At 56.2% G+C, this 17,376-nt stretch overlaps 2 protein-coding genes across 3 annotated transcripts in view; one reads left to right on the plus strand and one right to left on the minus strand.

The window, feature by feature from the left end:
• Nucleotides 1-245: 245 nt before the first annotated feature.
• Nucleotides 246-5,165, minus strand: RIMBP3C (RIMS binding protein 3C). The gene has a single exon (XM_012644080.1). The coding sequence runs from the start codon at nt 5,163-5,165 to the stop codon at nt 246-248; it is 4,920 nt and encodes a 1,639-aa protein (XP_012499534.1).
• A 7,555-nt stretch (nt 5,166-12,720) lies between these two features.
• Nucleotides 12,721-17,376, plus strand: part of UBE2L3 (ubiquitin-conjugating enzyme E2L 3) — a 44,140-nt gene continuing 39,484 nt past the window's right edge. The window contains exon 1 of one of the 2 annotated variants that reach the window (XM_012644119.1): nt 12,721-12,817. In XM_012644119.1, the coding sequence (XP_012499573.1) occupies nt 12,791-12,817 (27 nt within the window). In that variant the 5' untranslated portion in view covers nt 12,721-12,790. Of the gene's footprint in view, nt 12,818-16,600; nt 16,733-17,376 lie in introns of those variants that run through there. The other variant, XM_012644121.1, reaches the window with a different exon arrangement.

The raw sequence follows: 17,376 nt of genomic DNA on the forward strand, positions 1-17,376 counted from the left end.
CGATAACTCTGACACAGCCCGTCAAACTCTCAGGGATTGGCTTTTGGAAACAACTCAACTCACATTTAAGCCCTGTTGCTTTCAGAGGCTAGGGGACACTTGGGGACTGCCATCGGTTTAACATAGCACTTGCAGCAAATGCTGCTTACGGTGGTCAGGAGGGGTGCTGGTGTGAGGGTCCACACACTTGCTTCTCTGGCACGGTGGGGGTAGCCAGAAGCCACTACCCACGCAGGGAGCCTTGTTCACTCTCCATGGAGGGACATGTGATCCAGCAAGTGGGCTGGGACCAGACCCCTGTGGCCACCTGACTCTCCGTAATAGAATCCCTTGTCATCCACAGGCCCGTAGACCATGACCACATCCCCCGCCCTCAGCGCCAGCTTGCCCTTAGCCCGGCCCCCTGCTCGCCTGGCCCGGGGATCATAGTCCAGAGCTGCCATCATGGTCTTTGGAGTCCACAGTGGGGGTCTCCTGGAGTTCCCTTGGGGACTGGGGGAGGAGCGCTGGGGGCTGGTTAGTAGCCCCCCAGTGTCCCCAAGGTGGGCCACAGAGGGCAGGTGCCTTTGTGTCCACAAATGCCACCCCCTATCAGTCCACTCCATGCCCAGCTCTGCCTCGGCCACCAGGTTCCCAGGGATGGTGCCCACTCGCCCATTGCACTCGCCATGGTAGAAGCCATGGGGGTCCCGAGAGCCCCACACTCTCAGCAACTGCCCTTTCTGGAAGGCCAGCTCCTCCTCTGCAGCCTCAGAGTTGGCAGACATCGCCGGGGGATTAGAATCAAAGAGGGCCACAAAGACCCGGGCTGGAGTGTTGGTCCCTGTCCCCGGCTGTGGGGGGCCACCCCTGGACATCTTATTGACTTTGCTAGAGGGAGCTGGACACTGCACTGAGCTGGGCTCATGGAGCTGGCACTCTCGCTCGTCCCCCAGAGCCTGTCCTCGCCTGCTCTGGGGCCCTCGCTCCTCTGCGCCCCACACATCTAAGTGCACTGCCTCCTCCTCCTCCAAAACATTATGGAAGTCAGATGCATATCGCTGGCTGGTATCCAGCTGGGGAGGTGTGAGCACCTGGGCATCTTGCTTTTGCCTAAGGGCCTTCTCAAGGGCAGCCTTTTCCTGACATGGCTCTTTCCTGGGCCCGCACTCAGGGGACAGATGGATGAATCCTGGAGCAAGGCTTTTGCTGGTGCCCGTATGCCTGCAGTAGTTTTCTCTGCCCCCAGGCTGGCCTCTGAGCAAAGGTGGCCTGTGGTTTTGGGGACTCTTCTGAAAGAGCAGGTCCTTTCTGCAGCCCTCCTGGGCCTCTGTGAGCCTCTGGGCTTGGCTGCCAGCCCCTGAACTTGGACATTCTCCTTCTGAGCTTAGGTTGGACATTAGAGACTGCCTCCTCAGGGTTTCTTCCGGCAATGCTTCTAGGAACTCGGCCTGGGGCTCCCCGCAGCTTTCAGGGGCGTGGGGGCTGGCCTTGGCACTCAGAGGAGCCAGTGCCAGCTTCTGAGGGCAGACGGGGAAGATGACTCTGCAGGTGGATGGGTCGCCGGAAGTATAGCTACAGGGAGGATTCTCTGGCAATTGGTGACATGGGAAGCAGTCCTCAGGGACCTGAGCTGGCACTGAATCCGCAGACTCACCACAGAGTGACATGGTTCTCACTGAGACCTTCTGGCATGTTAGGGGCACTGGCAGCTGAGAAAATTCCAACAAAGTGCTCCCGGCAGTGGCATCGGCGACCTCCGAAACTTTTAACCCATCAGCATACACAGCGTAGCCAGTGACCTGGACTCCGTTGGAGGACCCAGCAGAGTCAATGGTCACAGGGAGCCAGCTGACCACCAGGAGGCCTGGCAAGGTGTGGCGCTCCACCAGCACGTCCAGAGGAGGGTGGGGTGGTCCTGCCAAAGGTGTGTCGAAGGTGATAGTGGAGGACATTGTTTCCCAGTGCACCTGCAGCAGGTCCCGCGGCAGCCGCACCTCCACGCGTGTCTGGTATTTCCTGCCGGGATGTAGGCCGTGGAAGGTGTAGCAGCTCACACCCGCTGGGGTCAGGGCATGCTCTAGGTCATCGAGGTACACCACGTGGGAGTGGCTGCTACTGCTGTAGAGCCAGGTGATCTTGGCCGATGTCGTTGTGACACTGTGCAGGTGTAGGTGTATGGGGGCCGAACAGAATACCCTATTGGCCCCTCGAAGGGGTCTGGAGAAGCTCTGCTCCCTTAAGCTCTGTGGTGAGCCCAGCTGGTGGGCTTCTGTCTTAGTATGCAAGATGTCTATTGGTACTTCTGCCTTGGGGCCCACCCTTCCTATCCGGCACAGCCCCCTGTCCACTGCTCCCTGGGCTTCCCCAGGTAATAAACTGTCTTCCTTCGAAGCTTTGCCCTGCCCAGCTGGGAGGTGAGTGTGGCCAAGGTCAGGGGAATTGGGGGGCAGGCAGCCCGGGATGTTGCTGTCTGGAACCTGCTCCACCAAGTTGGAGGGCACCAGTCCCCGCCTGCCATCCTCAAGCTCCCCCTCATAGAAGCCATTCTGATCCATGTCCCCAAAGATACACACATAGTCCCCAGCTGTGAGGGGTAGCTCACCCTCAGGGTGCTCGTTGGGCCCCTCAAATGGGTTGTAGTTATATTGAGCCAGGAAAATCTTGAGCTTGGGTGCGGCAGGAGCCTCTGAGCCTTCCACTTCAAGGGCCGGGGACACACTGTCAGGCTCCAGATCATCCACCTCACTGGCTGTGTCCATGTCCAGAGTAGGGCAGGATGGCACAGTGGCCCACATGGACTTCATCTCGGAGGAGGAGTTTGACTGGGAGCTAGTTTTCTTGGCCTGAGGCCTGGAGTCAGGAGGTGGGCTTGCAAGGACTCCGTCTGGCACGTGAGTGACATGGGCTGGCTCCACAAGGGCAACTGGGCTCACCTCCAGGGTGGCTTCCCTTTTCTCCTGTTTGTCTCTGCTGGGCTGTGACTGTGTGTGATCTTCAGGCCTTAGCTGGGACTTGGGCCTTCTGCTACTCCTGGTTTGGGGCTCCGGGGCTTGGGTGGCCTCCCAGGGCTGTCCTGGAGGGTGGCCAGGCTGATACTGCAGCGCCTGTATCTCCTTCCGGGCCGCTTGGAGGTCGCACAGAGCCTTCTGCAGGTCGTGCTGCAGCTGCTGCTGCCTGTCCTGTCCACTGGCCGCCTGCTGCAGCAGCTGCTCAGCCAGTAGACCGGCGGCGTCGCGCTCCTGACACGCGCTGCCCAACTGCCCGCGCACGTCGTTGTTCTCAGCTGCCACCTTGTGCATCCAGTTGGCCTGGGCCTGCAGCCGCCCGTTCTCCTCCGCCAGCCAGGCACCCTTGCGCAGCGCCGCCTGCAGCTGTGCCTCTGCCTCCTTGCCACGCCGCCGCGCCGCCGCAGCCTGGGCGCCCAGCTGCTCGCACTCGCGGCGCGGCGCTCCCAGCTCGCGCTCCAGCGCCTGCACCTGGCGTCGCGCCTCCCTGCAGGGGCCGCTCTGGCCTCCTGCCTCTGCCCGGGCGCCACGGTGGCCCTGCTGCAGCGTCAGCTGCCTCTGCAGGCGCAGCACTTCCCGCTGGGACTCGCGGTGCAGCCGGTCTAAGTCGCTGGCGTTGAGCCACTGGGCGCAGGCGGCGCCGTCTTCAGGATGCGGGTCACTGCCAAGACCCGAGGCGACACGCGCCTGCAGCAGGTAGCACTCCTGCCGCAGCTCTTCGATCTGCTTGTCCTTGGCTAGCAGCGCGCTCGCCTGCTCAGACAAGTCCTGGGCGCGCTGGCGGGCAAAGGCCTGGCGCAGCTCCAGGTTGGTGTGACTCTCGCAGGGCACAGGCGCGCTCACCGCCCGCAGGTTGGTCTCCTGCAGCAGGCGGGCCCGGTCCTCCAGGCGCCGCGCGAGGCCCGCCAGCTCTGCATGCTTCACCTTGAGCCGCTTCACCTTCTCGTCGGCCCCGTAGGAGACACCGGCGCGCTGCAGCTGCAGGTTCTCCTCGCGCAGGTCAGAGCAGCGGCGCGTCAGCACCTGCAACGCCTCGGCCATCTCCGAGTTCTGCTTCGCCAGCTCGCGGCAGTCCAGGCCCGGGGACCAGGAGGTTAGGGCGTCGCAGAGCTTGCTCTCGGAGCCTTCTCCTCCCCGAGGGTCGCTCGGTGTCCTGTGTGCCGATGGTGGCGGGAGCGGGGGCGGCGGCCGGGAGGGCCTCGGGGAGCCCCGGACGGAGGTGTCTGAAGAGGAGGCCCGCTCCTTGTGTACGGAGGCCTTGGGGCGACTCTGGGTGCTGTCGAGCGAGCGGGAAGGCTCTGGTGCCAAGGAATCGAGGGAGCTGGTGCGCGTGGAGAGCAGCCCGCTTGGGGAGCTGGAGCGCGCGGAGGACACCAGGTCGAGGGAGCGGGAACGGACGCGGACGCCGCCGCTCAGGCTATCAAGAGAGTCGAGTAGACAGGCAGGCTTCGCGGTGTGATGAGCGCCGCCCGAGATCTCGAGGAGCGGCTCTTCTGAGGAGTGCGTCGCCCGGGGGTCTGGGGGTCCGGGCAAAACGGGGTGCCAGCGAAAGTGCTCCAGGATGTACTTGAGGAAGAGCTGGCGCTCCATGTCCCGCGCCGCCTGCAGGTGGCGGATGCGCGCGGCCTGCTCGCCGTCGGTTTCCCAGCGTAGCTGCGCCAGCACGTCCTGCAGGCGACAGCGACACTGCGCCGCGGAGACGGCGGGCGGCCCCGCGCGGCAGCAGTAGCCACGGTTCACCAGCTCGTCGGCCAGCTGGCGCTGCAGCTCCCGCGCCTGGCGCACCACGCCATCGCGCTCGCGGTACAGCAGCTGCTGCAGCTGCCGCATCTCGGCCTCCTTCCAGCGCAGCAGCTGCCGGATCTCGGCCTCGCGCTTCCGCTGCACCTCCTCCTGCAGCTGCCGCAGCTCCCGGCCACGCTGCGCCTCCCACTTGGAGCGCAGATGGTCGGCCAGCTGCTGCCGCTCTCGCTCGGCCGCCTCCCGCAGCTGGCGTGCCTGGGCCGCGAAGTGCCTCCGTTCGGCCCGCCCGCGCGCCCGCTCCGCCTCCAGCTCGGCCCGCAGCTTCTCCAGCTCCCGCCTCTGCTCCTCCAGCACCGCCGCTGCCGGGCCAGGGCCGGCCGATTTCTTTGGCAACGCGCGGCCACCGCCCGACGGGTTGGGCGAGTCCTTGGTCATTGTGGCCGCTGCCTGGCCAGACGCCTGACCTCGCCTGGCAGGCCGCAGTTCGCCAACGGCCACCGCCCTGGCCGAGGCCAACCGCCCCCGCGCGCCCCTTCCGGCGCCCCCGGGGGGTCTCCGCGTGCCTCTTCCGCCTCTGGCCATGTTCCTCCACCTCCTGCCGCGGGTGTCTGGCCCACGCGCCTCTCAGGCTGGCTAGGCCAGGGCTGGGCTTCCCATACCCCTGCTCAAACTGGCCCATGTCTCTCTTGGGATGCCCGGAGCTCTTTGTGCCCCACACCTTTCCTGCTCCTGACAGGGTACCATGCCCCTTGTGACCCACCCCAGGTACCCTCCCAGACGCTGTGCAATCCTTGCAGGCCAAGATGCCCCAGGAAAGCCAGGACTGCTGCTCCTATCCTGGAGAAAGGGCTGGGTGTGTGGTTCAGGCCACGGGTGGGGTGTGGGCAGACCTGGCCAGGTTCTGCCTTGGGTTCAGGTGGGGCATTTAGCTTAGGTGGCTGGGAAATACAGCAGCAGATGCCTACACTTGGCTAGACCTGGGCTCCCCAGGATCCTACAGCCCCATAACAGCCCTAATCACCCCCATTTGTCCTCCTAATCCTTTTGGGGAAAGGATGTGTCTGATATACATTTGTGTTGCTGCCTAGAGTGGGCTCAGAGAAGGTGTAAATGAAAGTCCCTCCCCAGCAAGGTGGCATAGGGCCCTAGAGCAAGGCAGGTAGGAAGGGTGCAAGGGGAAATGCCAACCCAGCCACCTGGCCTGCTTACCTCCCATGTCCAGGTACCACCTGGAAGCAAAAAGGCTGGAGCCCCAGGGTCTGGGCTGCTCAATGGGCCCCTAGGTGGAGACCTCAGGCTGGGCCAGGAGGGAGGGTCAGGCCACAGCAGAAATGTCATCAGAGTCCCATGCTGCAGAACACACACACACACACACACACACACACACACACACACACACGCCCACACACACGGCCTCTCTCTGACTGGCCACCTTTGTGGCTTTGGAGCTCAGGAAGCTTCAGAACCCTGCTTCAAACTGGCTTCTCTCTGCCCTTCCTGCCCCTGGCACCAAGTGGCTTGTGGGAGATGGATGGACTTGTGGTACCCAGCATTTGCATCCAGACCTTAATATTGAGGTCACATTAGAGGCCCCTCGGCTTCCAAGTCTGTGATGGCTGCTTGGCCTGGGAAGCATCCAGACCTCTCACAACTGCTGTGTTCACTCAGCATGTGGCTCTCTGGCTCCACCCTTTCCACTATACTCAAGTTTTTCAAACCAGGTTCCCCTAAATGCATAAGAAATGCCTTTGGGAAGGGGTGTGTAACAAGAACATGGCAGACGGCCGGGCGTGGTGGCTCACGCCTGTAATCCTAGCACTCTGGGAGGCCGAGGTGGGAGGATTGCTTGAGTTCAGGAGTTCGAGACCAGCCTGCGCAAGAGCGAGACCCCCCTCTCTACTAAAAATAGAAAGAAATTAGCCAGACAACCAAAAATAGAAAAAATTAGCCGGGCATGGTGGCGCCTGCCTGTAGTCCCAGCTATTCGGGAGGTTGAGGCAGTAGGATCACTTGAGCCCAGGAGTTTGAGGTTGCTGTGAGCTAGGCTGACGCCACGGCACTCTAGCCCGGGCAACACAGTGAGACTCTGTCTCAAAAAAAGAAAAAAAGAACACAGAGGACGATGGCTCCAGATGTTCTTTTTACTTATTTATTATTTACTTTAGAGACGGGAGTCTCGCTACTTTGCCCAGGCTGGATTTGAACTTCTGGGTTCAAGCAGTCTTCCTGCCTTGGCCTCCTGAGTATCTGGGACAGTAGGTGCATGCCACTGCGCCCAGCTCAGATGTTCTTTGTGAGAGGTGAGGTGGATGTGGTGGCAGGGTGAGATGTGGGAACGGCCTTAAGCCTTGAACTGGGGCTGGGCTCCTAGACGTGGTAGCTACAGGGAGGGTTGTCTTCATGGAATCCTTATCACAGCCCTGTCTTCCAGAGGCTTGGCAGGAACAGGTAGCCTGCCAGAGTACTCGGGTAGCTGGGGCAGATCTGGGTTGTCACTTCCGGGTGGTGGGTGGGACTCCACAACCTGGATGCTTTGCTGCAGCCTCAAGTGGGCCCCAAAACTGTCAGGTCAGGAGGGCAGGCTGCTGCCAAGGAGAAGGACACTGGGGTGAGTCTCTGGGAACCCCACAGTCACCATCCAGCAGCTGCCTATGCTGGCACCCCCATGGCATGCCGAAGGCGTTCGTGAGTATGGCTGAGTGGTTGAACAAAGCAGGGCTTCCCCAGGCCTGGTCTTCTGCCATCTCTGTTTTCACAATGTTGTATAGTGATTGTCCAGTGACCTGCCTGTCACCCCCAGTGACTCTGAGCTCAGGGAGATATGTCCAAGGGGACATATCTTCCTGGGTCCCCACTGTGTCCCTGCATGTAAGCTGGCACATCGCTGGTGCCCAAGACATATGAGAAAGAGTTGCAGACTGGGGCAAGATCCCAGCATTAGCTCACTGTGTGCTACCTTCTCCAGGCCCTGCTTTCTCACCTATAAAATGAAACGGATGGATTTCAGACTGGAATCCTTAGGGCTCCAGGGTTCCTTGGAAATACCATAGGACAGCGGAGCTGGGATATGCTGGGAGCTGAAGGGGAGACACTGCCCCTACCTGCTTCCATGGACAGATCTACTCATTAATGGCATTTATCAGGTTTGAAGGAGGACTTTGGTTTAATAAAAAGTTCTGCTCCTGGAAACAAGTTTGAAAATCCCTGGGTCAGAGGCCCTCCTGTCTGTTATGTGCATGTACACATACACCCCCCACCCGATACTCCACAGCTCCACTGACCCTGAGAGACGGCGATGTGTCCCCTATCTCAGTTGGCCCCACATTACCAGTCCTGTATTCCATGTTGCCTCTCCCCACAGCCCCAGTCTATGACCTTCGGGGCCATAAGTCTGGGATCCTGGGTGACCTGGTTCACATCCCTACCTGGCCATTTCTGTGCTGCCACTATAGCCTCAAGCTTTACAGAACTTGCCTGGCGTTGGGGAGAGGCACGGGCTCCACCCTAAGGGCCCCCAGGAGAGGTTTAAGCATCCCCACCCCCTGTAGCTCCAATAGCTCCAGCTTTCCATTCCGTGGCCCTTCTTTTTGTGTCAACGTGTTTTCTGTTTGTTCTCTGCTGTCTCCGTGTCTAGAACAGTACCTGGCACAGGGTAGGTGCCCAATAAATACATGACTGAAGAAGACAGAGGCAGACAGGCCAGATGTGGCTGCTGCCCTCACAGGGTTGACAGACTAAGGGAGGACACAATGGCTAAATACAAAATCCCAAAGGAACATAGTAAACTTGGAGCTTGGGCACGGGCTGTGGGTGAGGGGTGTGGTGCTGGGGGGAGAAAAGCCCATCAGAGCAGGCCTCCTGGAAACAAAGAAATGAGCTGAGAGCTGAATGGGAGGGAGTGAGGGCTACCCAGAGGAACCGAGAGGGAATTGTGGGCAAAAGGATGGGATACTTTCTGCACCAGCTCTGGCCCATGCCCACCTCTCCCAGGGCAGGCCCCCATCTGCTCTGGCATTGATACTTGACGATCTTGTCATGTCCTCATTTGGGGGCACAGGGAGGGCTGAAGCTCAGAGGGGGAGAGTAACCCAGCTGGCCCCCAACCAGGTGAGTTCCACCCGCTAGCACTGATCTCTCCTGGATGGGGCTGGATACCTGGAGAGGGACTGGGCTGCTCTCTGCCCCCACTTCCTGGGCCCTGCAGCCTGGGCCATGGCTGGTCCATGTCCTCCCTGGCAGGGAGTGGCAGCATGTGTGCCAGCTTCCAGCGCTCTGGCTGGGGCCCCCGGCCTGCTGGGCTGGCCTCTCACCCGGACCTAGCTCCCTGGCACGTGTGCCTCTGCATGTGGCCAGTCCCTTCCTCAACTGCTCTTTACATGCCTGGTCCCTGAATCCTCACCGCAGCCAGGGGGGCTGGCACTAGCTTCTCCAGATGGGGAAACTGCCCAGTGTCACACAGGGACTTGTGTCCAGGCCTGTGTCACCAAAGTTTGCGCTCTGAACTGGCACTTGCAGAGCCTTCACCTGCTGGCTCTGGCAGCCTGAGTGGCACTGCAATCCTCAAGCCCTCGGGCAAGCAGCTACTGCTTTCCAAGGATCCCACTGCCGTTGGCAGCATCACTGTTCCCCACACCTCCACTGTCATCAGGACAGACTTGTCTTCCACCTTCCGGCATCTCTATTTCTCTCCCCTTTGGCTGTATTTCAATCACCCTCCTTCTTCTTCAGCCAGAAACACAAGGCCTTGCCCACCTGCCAAAAAGCACCAGTGGCAATGGCCATTTGTTCTGTTACTTGGTCATAGCTCTAGGTCAGAGAACAGTTCTTCATCAAATGTTTCTTGGGCATCCAACCTGATCGGGGCATGGCAGGGGCCAGGCAACATGTGTTAATTTCTTCATTCACCAAGCACGGAGCATGGAGTGAGGGAGGGAAGGAGGAGGGAAGGAAAGAAGGAACGGAGAAAGGGAGGAAGGGAGAAGGAAAGAAGAGAGGAAGGAGGATAGAAGGGTAGAAGGGAAGGATGGGAGGATAGAAGGAAAGGTGTGGTGGCGTGTGCCTGTAGTCCCAGCTACTTGGGAGGCTGAAGCGGGAGGATCACTTGGGGCCAGGAGTTCAAGGTTGCAGTGAGCTATGACCATGCCACTGCACTCCAGCCTGGGCAACAAAGCAAGACTCTGTTGCTAAAAAAATTTTAAAAATTAAAAAAAGGAAGAGGGGAGGTGAGAGGGACGAAGGAGGGAAAAAGGAGTCCTTTAAGTCAGCTGAGCTCCTCCAGACCTTGATTTGGCCCTCGCCGTTCAACAGCAGACTTGGGCTTGAGCCTCTGACCAGCCAGATGGCTGAGAAATTGATTAACAGCTTGAGCCTCAGTTTTGTCATCTGTAAACAGAGCTGGTAACAGTTCTGACCTCAAATGAGATGCTGTGTGCTGCCTTTGCACTCTAAGTGGCCTGGCACATGCAGGCTGTCAGGTTACCCGAGTGCACCTGGTAAGTTGAGTCCTTGAGGATGAACAGCACTTGCCAGAGGGACATAGTGGGTGTTGGGGGGAGAGAATGACAAAGGCATCACGGGCAAAGGGAGCAGCTTGGGCAAAGGCAGGGGACGTGTGTGGCTGGAGCACTGGTTGTGCGGAGGGAGGGGTATGGGAAGTGAGGCTTTGTATGGGCACAGGGAGGTTGAGGCAGAGCTTCACCACCATGCACTAGATGGGGGTCTAACTCGTGTGCCCAGCTTCCCAGCCGAGTGATGCAGGGCAAACTGCTTCTCTCAGGGCCTCGCTTTCCTCTCTTGTCAAACAGAACATTTGAGCACTGCTCTGTGGTGCCTGTGAGCTCAGTGGTGGGTGTACACGTCCAGCGCCCAGTGGCCATGTCGCATGAGAATGCCCAGTGCCATTTCCTGCCTTCTTTTCCCTGTCCTCTTGCCTACTGGGGAACTCCTGCCATCCCAGGCCCCTCCCCCAGTCTCTGTCAGGCTCCTCCTCGGAGTCTCCACACCTCACCAAACCCACGCCACCCTCTGGCATTTTCCTTGATGCCTCCCCAGGATGATGTGAACTCCTTGGGAGCAGGTGCCGCCTGTGTATCTCCCTCTCTGGGCCTGCGCCTGAGGTTTAGTAGGTGAGCACCTGGGCCCCCATGCTGACTGCAGGAAGGAACAGCATGTGATAAGTGTGAGCAGGGGGGCTGGGGCCGAGGAGGAGGAGGCTACTTCTGATGAGGGGCTTGGGGAGGTGTCACAGAAAAGCCAGGTCTGAATGAATAGGGTTTGGCTGAGTGGAGGGAAGATGGTGTGACCAAAAGCCAGGCTTGCTACTGGCAACATTAAAGCTTTTGGAGCAGGAGGGGGGCCCCAAGGGCCAGGCAGCTTCTCCACTGGGACTGGGTACACTTCCTGTGTGCTTGTGTAGCAGGAGCACTCTGCAGCTCAGAGCCTCAGCTCCACACCTGCAAAGTGGGTGCCAGGGGCCATCTTGCAGGGCAGTGGCAAGGGTGCAGGAGAACACCTTGGCAAAGGTGAGTCCTCAACATTCAGCCTCTCCTGATCCCACCCTTTATTCCCAGCTTAGCACATCAAGGTCAAAAGCATGAATTGTGCTTCCTCAGCTGGCTTGGAATTTCTGCCGGCAGGGGTCCCTTTCCCTCTGTGGCCCTCCACAAACAGAAGCAGTTTCCAATAAAGCCGTGTTCCTTCTTTGAGCTGGACCCACTAAGGGCAGGCCCTATGCACACAGCAGGACCACAGAGTTAGTCCCCAGACTTCCAAGTCTTCCATGACTCTGGAGAGCTGGTGGAGTCCCTCATACACGTGCCAAATTTCATTGAACACCCAGTGTGCTGGCCCTGGGAGAGGTGAGAGGAAGGCAGGGTCCCCAATCACATGGGGCTTGTCATCTAGTTTCCCTCTCCTCCCCTGTGTCAAGCCTGCGCCCCCAACATGCTGTGTGGGAGGCCAGCCTTATTCCAGGCTATATTCTCTCCACTGCCCTTTCCTTCTTTCCTTTCAAGGGAAACCCAGTGTACTGAGAAATGGAAAAAAACTTCTTAACAAGGCCTAAATACATTGTGAGCTATGCCCTTCTCTCTGCTCTGCCTCCTAAGGTCCAAACCACCAGCACCTCTTTGCCTGGATGACTCCAATGGGCTTCCAAGTGGCCCCTTCTTGGCTTCTTGTCCCCCTACCCATCTCTGTTCCCCATTCTCTGGTAAGAGTAATCTTCAAAACATACATCTGGCTATGCAGTCGATACATCCATCAGAGGCCTCTCACAGCACATGGAATAAAAGCCAATCCTTCCAGTTTCTACAGGGCCCACCATGTTCTGTCCCCTGCCTCCCTCCCTCCCTGTAATCTTTCTTACTCCATCTGGCCACCCAGACAGCCTCATGGTCCTTCTCAGCGCTATTTCCTCTGCTTAACACACTCTCCTCCAGTCTTCCCATCCTACAGGTCCCAGCATTGGCCCAGGAGCCAGCATCCCAGCCTAGAGCAGCAGCCTAGCTGGCTGTGTGACCTTGGCCAAGCCACTGCTTCTGTTTCCTGCAAAATGACGACGTCAATGGTAACCATCTTACAGGGCAGTTTCGAGGATTAAAGAAAATAAAGCATGAAAGAGGGTCTTGCACTTCGTAGGTTCCAGTGTGCTATTATTATTTATATCATGTCTTCAATGAGGCCTCCTGATCTCCCAGTGAAAAGTAGGTCCCCACAGTCACTTTCCCATCACCCAGTTTTCTTTTCTTCATAGAGCTTAGCAGGGCCTGAAATAATCTTGGTTATTCAACTATTTCAAGCAATCTATATTTATAGTGCACCTACTATGTGCCAGGCACTGATTGTAATTGTCACCCGATTGTACTGTCCGTAAAGGCTGGGACTCTGCCGGCCCGGTTCACCTTTCACCCATGCCTCCCTAGCACTGTGACAGGCACACAGTAGGCGGCTTTACAAGGCCCGTGCGCCCCGCCCCTTCCGCCCCGCTCCAGGAAGTGCGAGGGCTCCAGCCGCCAGGCGGCCGCAATGCATTCTGGGAAGGCAGCAGCACCAGATCCAAGATGGCGGCCAGCAGGAGGCTGATGAAGGTAAAAGCCATTCTCCGGCGCCGGCCGGGCGGGGGGCGGCGTCCCGGGCCCCGGGCCACGGCGGCGGGCCGGGGCTCCTCGGGGCGACGTTGCCTGGCCTCCCGCCCTGCGTAGCCTAGCCGCCTCCACAGGCCGCGTGCGGGTTGAGGGAGCTAACGGGGCCGCCTAGGCCGCAGCCTGGGCGGGAGCGCCAGGCCGCGCTGAGAGCCGCCGCCGGCCCCTCCGCCCGGCCCGGGGCGTTCACTCCGCCCGGAGCCCGGCCGCATCCCTCCCTTGCGGCCGCCGCGCCCCAGGCCGAGGGCGCCGGTGATGTGGGGGCCTGGCCTGGGGGCCCCAAACTGGGCGCCTGTGGGGAAGGCCCGAGCTCCGGAGCCCCGGACGGGAGCCCGCGCCGCGGAGCCGCCCCGCCCTGGGTCGCGGCGCGCCGGGCTTGGAGCTCGGCTCTGCCACTCCGCAGCTCGGGAGGCTGGGAGGCTCGGGCTAGGAAAGGAACGAGGAGACCGGGCGACCAAAGTTAGGTCAGTTTGTTGGTGGGTCGTTTGAAATTGTGCTGGGTCCTAGCAAACTGTCGCCTTGTGACTGCAGAGTCACACAGCGGGCAAGTTCCAACTCCAGGAAGACGTGGGTTCGGCCCCGATCGCGGTTCTTCTTCCCTATCCACCACTTAGTCGTCCAGATCTTCTTTTCGTGATGAAGCAAAGTGCTATTTTTTTGAGGGGGTGGGGGTTGGCTTCAGTCGTTCGAGTCAAAACGGGCCAAAGTTTATAAAAATAACTTGGTACTTTGGATCTTGAATGCAGCACGGTGCTTTCTCGCTAATTGGCTCCTTCTGTGAGGAACACAGATGCTAAATTGGCTTAGTTCTTTCGCCAGTGGATTTGCCAACGTCCTCCGGAGTCGACCCCGCCGACGTTTGTGAGTCGGTTGCTGGGTAGTGCTACCGGGCTGCACCGGGCCGGAAATAAAAAGGGTCCAGGAGCTGGTTTCCTGAGGGGAGATAAAGAGTGGAGGTTCGTCCCGGACAAAGCAGTGCTTGCTAGAATTAGACATTGGACTTGGAGTCACAGCCTCTGGGCCCTCCCTCCCTGGGAATGTTTCCTTTCTTTTGTTCACTAAGGGCTAGAGAGGACATTTAACTTTATGAAACTGGAGTGGAAGTGGGCGCAAAAGAACAGTCAGCAGATGCCAGACCTCTCCTCATCTCTTCTGCCAGTGATAACCACAGTTCATCCAGTGACTCAGATGAGAGGGCTGTTAATCGCTTATTTCCTTACTGTACTCCCCAAAGCAGTTGTCCATTAAGCCTTGCAGATTGAATTTTAGAAAGATTTCTTTAGTGCATGCCTTGCTTTCTAATCTTACTGAAATTACTTGAATCCACACCCTTATCTCTCAGGGCCCTCATGAGTGCTCTCCTTTCCTGACTTCCCTCTATGGACACCAGAGTTGTTCTAAAGCAAATATTTAATTTTTTCACTCCTGTTAGAAACCTCTATGGTCTTATTGTCCTCAACAGTTAATCCTAACCTCTTACTTGGCATGCAAGACCTTTCTTAGACTGGCTGAAAACAATCTGTTCAGCCTCACCCCCTACTCTTTGGTTTCCCGCTATTCTTGGCACCTAATTACAGAAGCTACCATTTTTCCAGCTTTTACTCTGTGCAACTCTGGACTTCATATTCATGATCATGTTTAATCCCTGTTAAGTAGGCATTATTATTCCCATTTTGTAGATGAGGAAAGGGAATGCAGAGAGATTTGTTGGCTTGCCCTGGGTTACCTAGCTAGGGAGAGAGTGAGTTTGATCTAACAAAGTTCTGTCTTGACTCTAGAGCAAAACCTCCTGCTTACTTGCTATGTGGTGTCCCTTTACACGTGCTGTTTACCCTACCTGAGAAAGGCTGCCTTTTCCTCCCTTCTTCTCCATTCTAGGGAAATCCTGGCTCAATTCCAATGCTAACTACTCTGAACACTGGCACGCCCCACCACGCCAGTCACCCTTCAGAATGAGTTGTTGCCTTCTTTTTTTTTTTTTTTTTCTATATATTTTTAGTTGTCCGATTAATTTCTTTCTATTTTTAGTAGAGACGGGGTCTCGCTCTTGCTCAGGCTGGTTTCGAACTCCTGAGCTCAAACAATCTGCCCGCCTCGGCCTCCCAGAGAGCTAAGATTACAGGCGTGAGCCACCGTGCCCTGCCCAGTTGCCTTCTTTATGTGACCACAGCACTTTCCTTATATTTCTCTTTGAGCACTTGTCACAATCTGATTTGTGTTACACACTTGTTTTTCCTACACTGGGTTCTGAGATCCTGAAGGGCAAGGATCTTGACCTAATTCATCCTGTTATCCCCCTAGCCTCACCAAGTTGACCCAATTTGGAATCCCCAGACTCTCAGGGGTCTGAGAGGGAACTTATTATGGTTTTTAAATTATTTTTGTGTTTTCAAAAAATTGGAGCTCAGAAAAAATATGTAACATTAAGTACTTATAAGATGCTAGGTTATTTGTATAAGCTCTTGTCAACACTCAAAGTTAGTGGATTATTGTCTTTATTTTTTACAAATGAGGAAATTGTGAGGTTTAGGTAGGTTAAGAGAGTTATTAATTATTTAGGTGGAATAGTAGACCATGGTGGAGAGAGATAAGATGGCAAATCCCCCGGCTCCAAGTCTCAAAGTCCACGCCTCTTGTTACCCTACCTTCATTTCACACTGCAAGGAGGAGTGTGTTCAGTTTCTTAAGTTGTGGATGGAAATTCTTTTAATTCAGTAGGGGAACACTGATTCTGTGGTGTTGATCATTGGCTCTGAGAGTCAAAGTTTAAGCCTCATTGGTTAAAAAAAATAAAAAGGAAGAAAAATTATTGATGCAGGTTGATCAACAGAGTCTTTCAAAACAGGAAATAATAAAAGTGATTTTCGATGGCGAAAAATTGGGACTTAGTGCCTGGAATAGTGTGTCTTAGGCAGAGCAAGCAAACAGATGTTGAATGATCAAATTAATTACATTTTAAAGAACTTTAGATTTCCTTTAAAAATCTTTTTCTAGGACACTCGGCAGCAAAGATTTCTTGGTTAACAATAGACTGTCTGCAGATAGTGTAAAATACTGTTATTAAAGTAGAGTGATTTGCATATACCAGGCTGAGAAGTTATTTTAGGCAAACCGAGTATGATAAAATCTTTGATTTCAAAAAATTTGCCAAGGCCGGGCGTGGTGCCTCACGCCTGTAATCCTAGCACTCTGGGAGGCCGAGGCGGGCGGATTGTTTGAACTCAGGAGTTCGAGACCAGCCTGAGCAAGAGCGAGACCCCGTCTCTCCTAAAATTAGAAAGAAATTAATTGGATAACTAAAAATATATAGAAAAAATTAGCCGGGCATGGTGGCGCATGCCTGTAGTCCCAGCTACTCGGGAGGCTGAGGCAGGAGGATCGCTTGAGCCCAGGAGTTTGAGGTTGCTGTGAGCTAGCGCCATGGCACTCTAGCCCGGGCAACACAGTGAGACTCTGTCTCAAAAAAAAAAAATTTACTCTTCCCAACAAAATTGAACAGCTCTTGAACTCAAGATTTGTCTTGGAATCTTACCCTGTGCATTTTCTCTTCCTGTCCTGCGTAGACGTCCAGTGCAGTGACAGTCATTGTGTCCAAAGATGAGCACAGGTGCTTTGGAAGGCTGTGACAGGTGCCAAGCAGTGGGTGGGGGTTTGAAGGCAACTCTCTAACATGTAGTTGCAGTCCTAGAAATAATACCATTGCTTCTTGTCTTTTCTTTCAGCCTTGAAGCAGAAAGCTAAGAAAATTACTTCTGATGGCCATTCAGTTTCTCCTGCTGTCCCTTGCCACACACAGTGTCTTTAGAATTGCAGAGTCTCGAGGGGCCTTGGAGGGCAGATGCCAGTGGCCTCACTTTACGGGTGAGGAGGCCGAGGCCAGCAGCAGAGCCGAGCCCACCGCCCAGGTCTCCTGCTCTCTGGCCCTGCTCCTGCTTTTTCCAGGGCTGCTTTGGGTTTTGAGGGAGGGCTGGGGTGGAGAGGAGGATTCATTTCAGGTTAGGGGGTTGTTTGCATTTTGTTTGTTCTGGTTTTTGAGAGTTCCAAGCCTAAGTTGATTATAGATTTCTATATTTCACTTTCTTGTCCAATTCTGCCTCCACCTTCCTAGCATAGTTCAGCAGGGGGTGAAATTCTATTTTGACAGCCACTAGTATAGCTGGCATGTTTGCAACCACAAGCAGTTACTAGTGTCAAAGTCGGGACTCATGATGGTGCTCCGTGTCTTTCTGAGAGGGGCCACAGCCTGACTCTATGGTGGATGGGGGAGAGGGTATAACTCAGAAGTTGAACAACCTTTGAGCCCTTTTTCCGTTTTTTTTTTTTTTTTTTTTTCTCCTTTTTTAAGAGACAGTCTTGCTTTGTCGCTCAGGCTGGAGTTCAGTGGCCTGATTGTAGCTCACTGCAGCTTCAAACTCCTGGATTCAAGTGATCCTCCCACCTCAACCTTCTTAGTAGCTGGGACTACAGGTGTGTGCCACCATGCCCAGCTAATTTTTTTTTTTTTT

Source organism: Propithecus coquereli, unplaced genomic scaffold (assembly GCF_000956105.1).
Source record: "Propithecus coquereli isolate 6110/MARCELLA unplaced genomic scaffold, Pcoq_1.0 Scaffold206, whole genome shotgun sequence".
NCBI lineage: Eukaryota > Metazoa > Chordata > Mammalia > Primates > Indriidae > Propithecus > Propithecus coquereli.

Coding starts and splice junctions, on each gene's coding strand:
- RIMBP3C (XM_012644080.1), bottom strand. CDS start 5,165: ATGACCAAGGACTCGCCCAACCCGTCGGGCGGTGGCCGCGCGTTGCCA.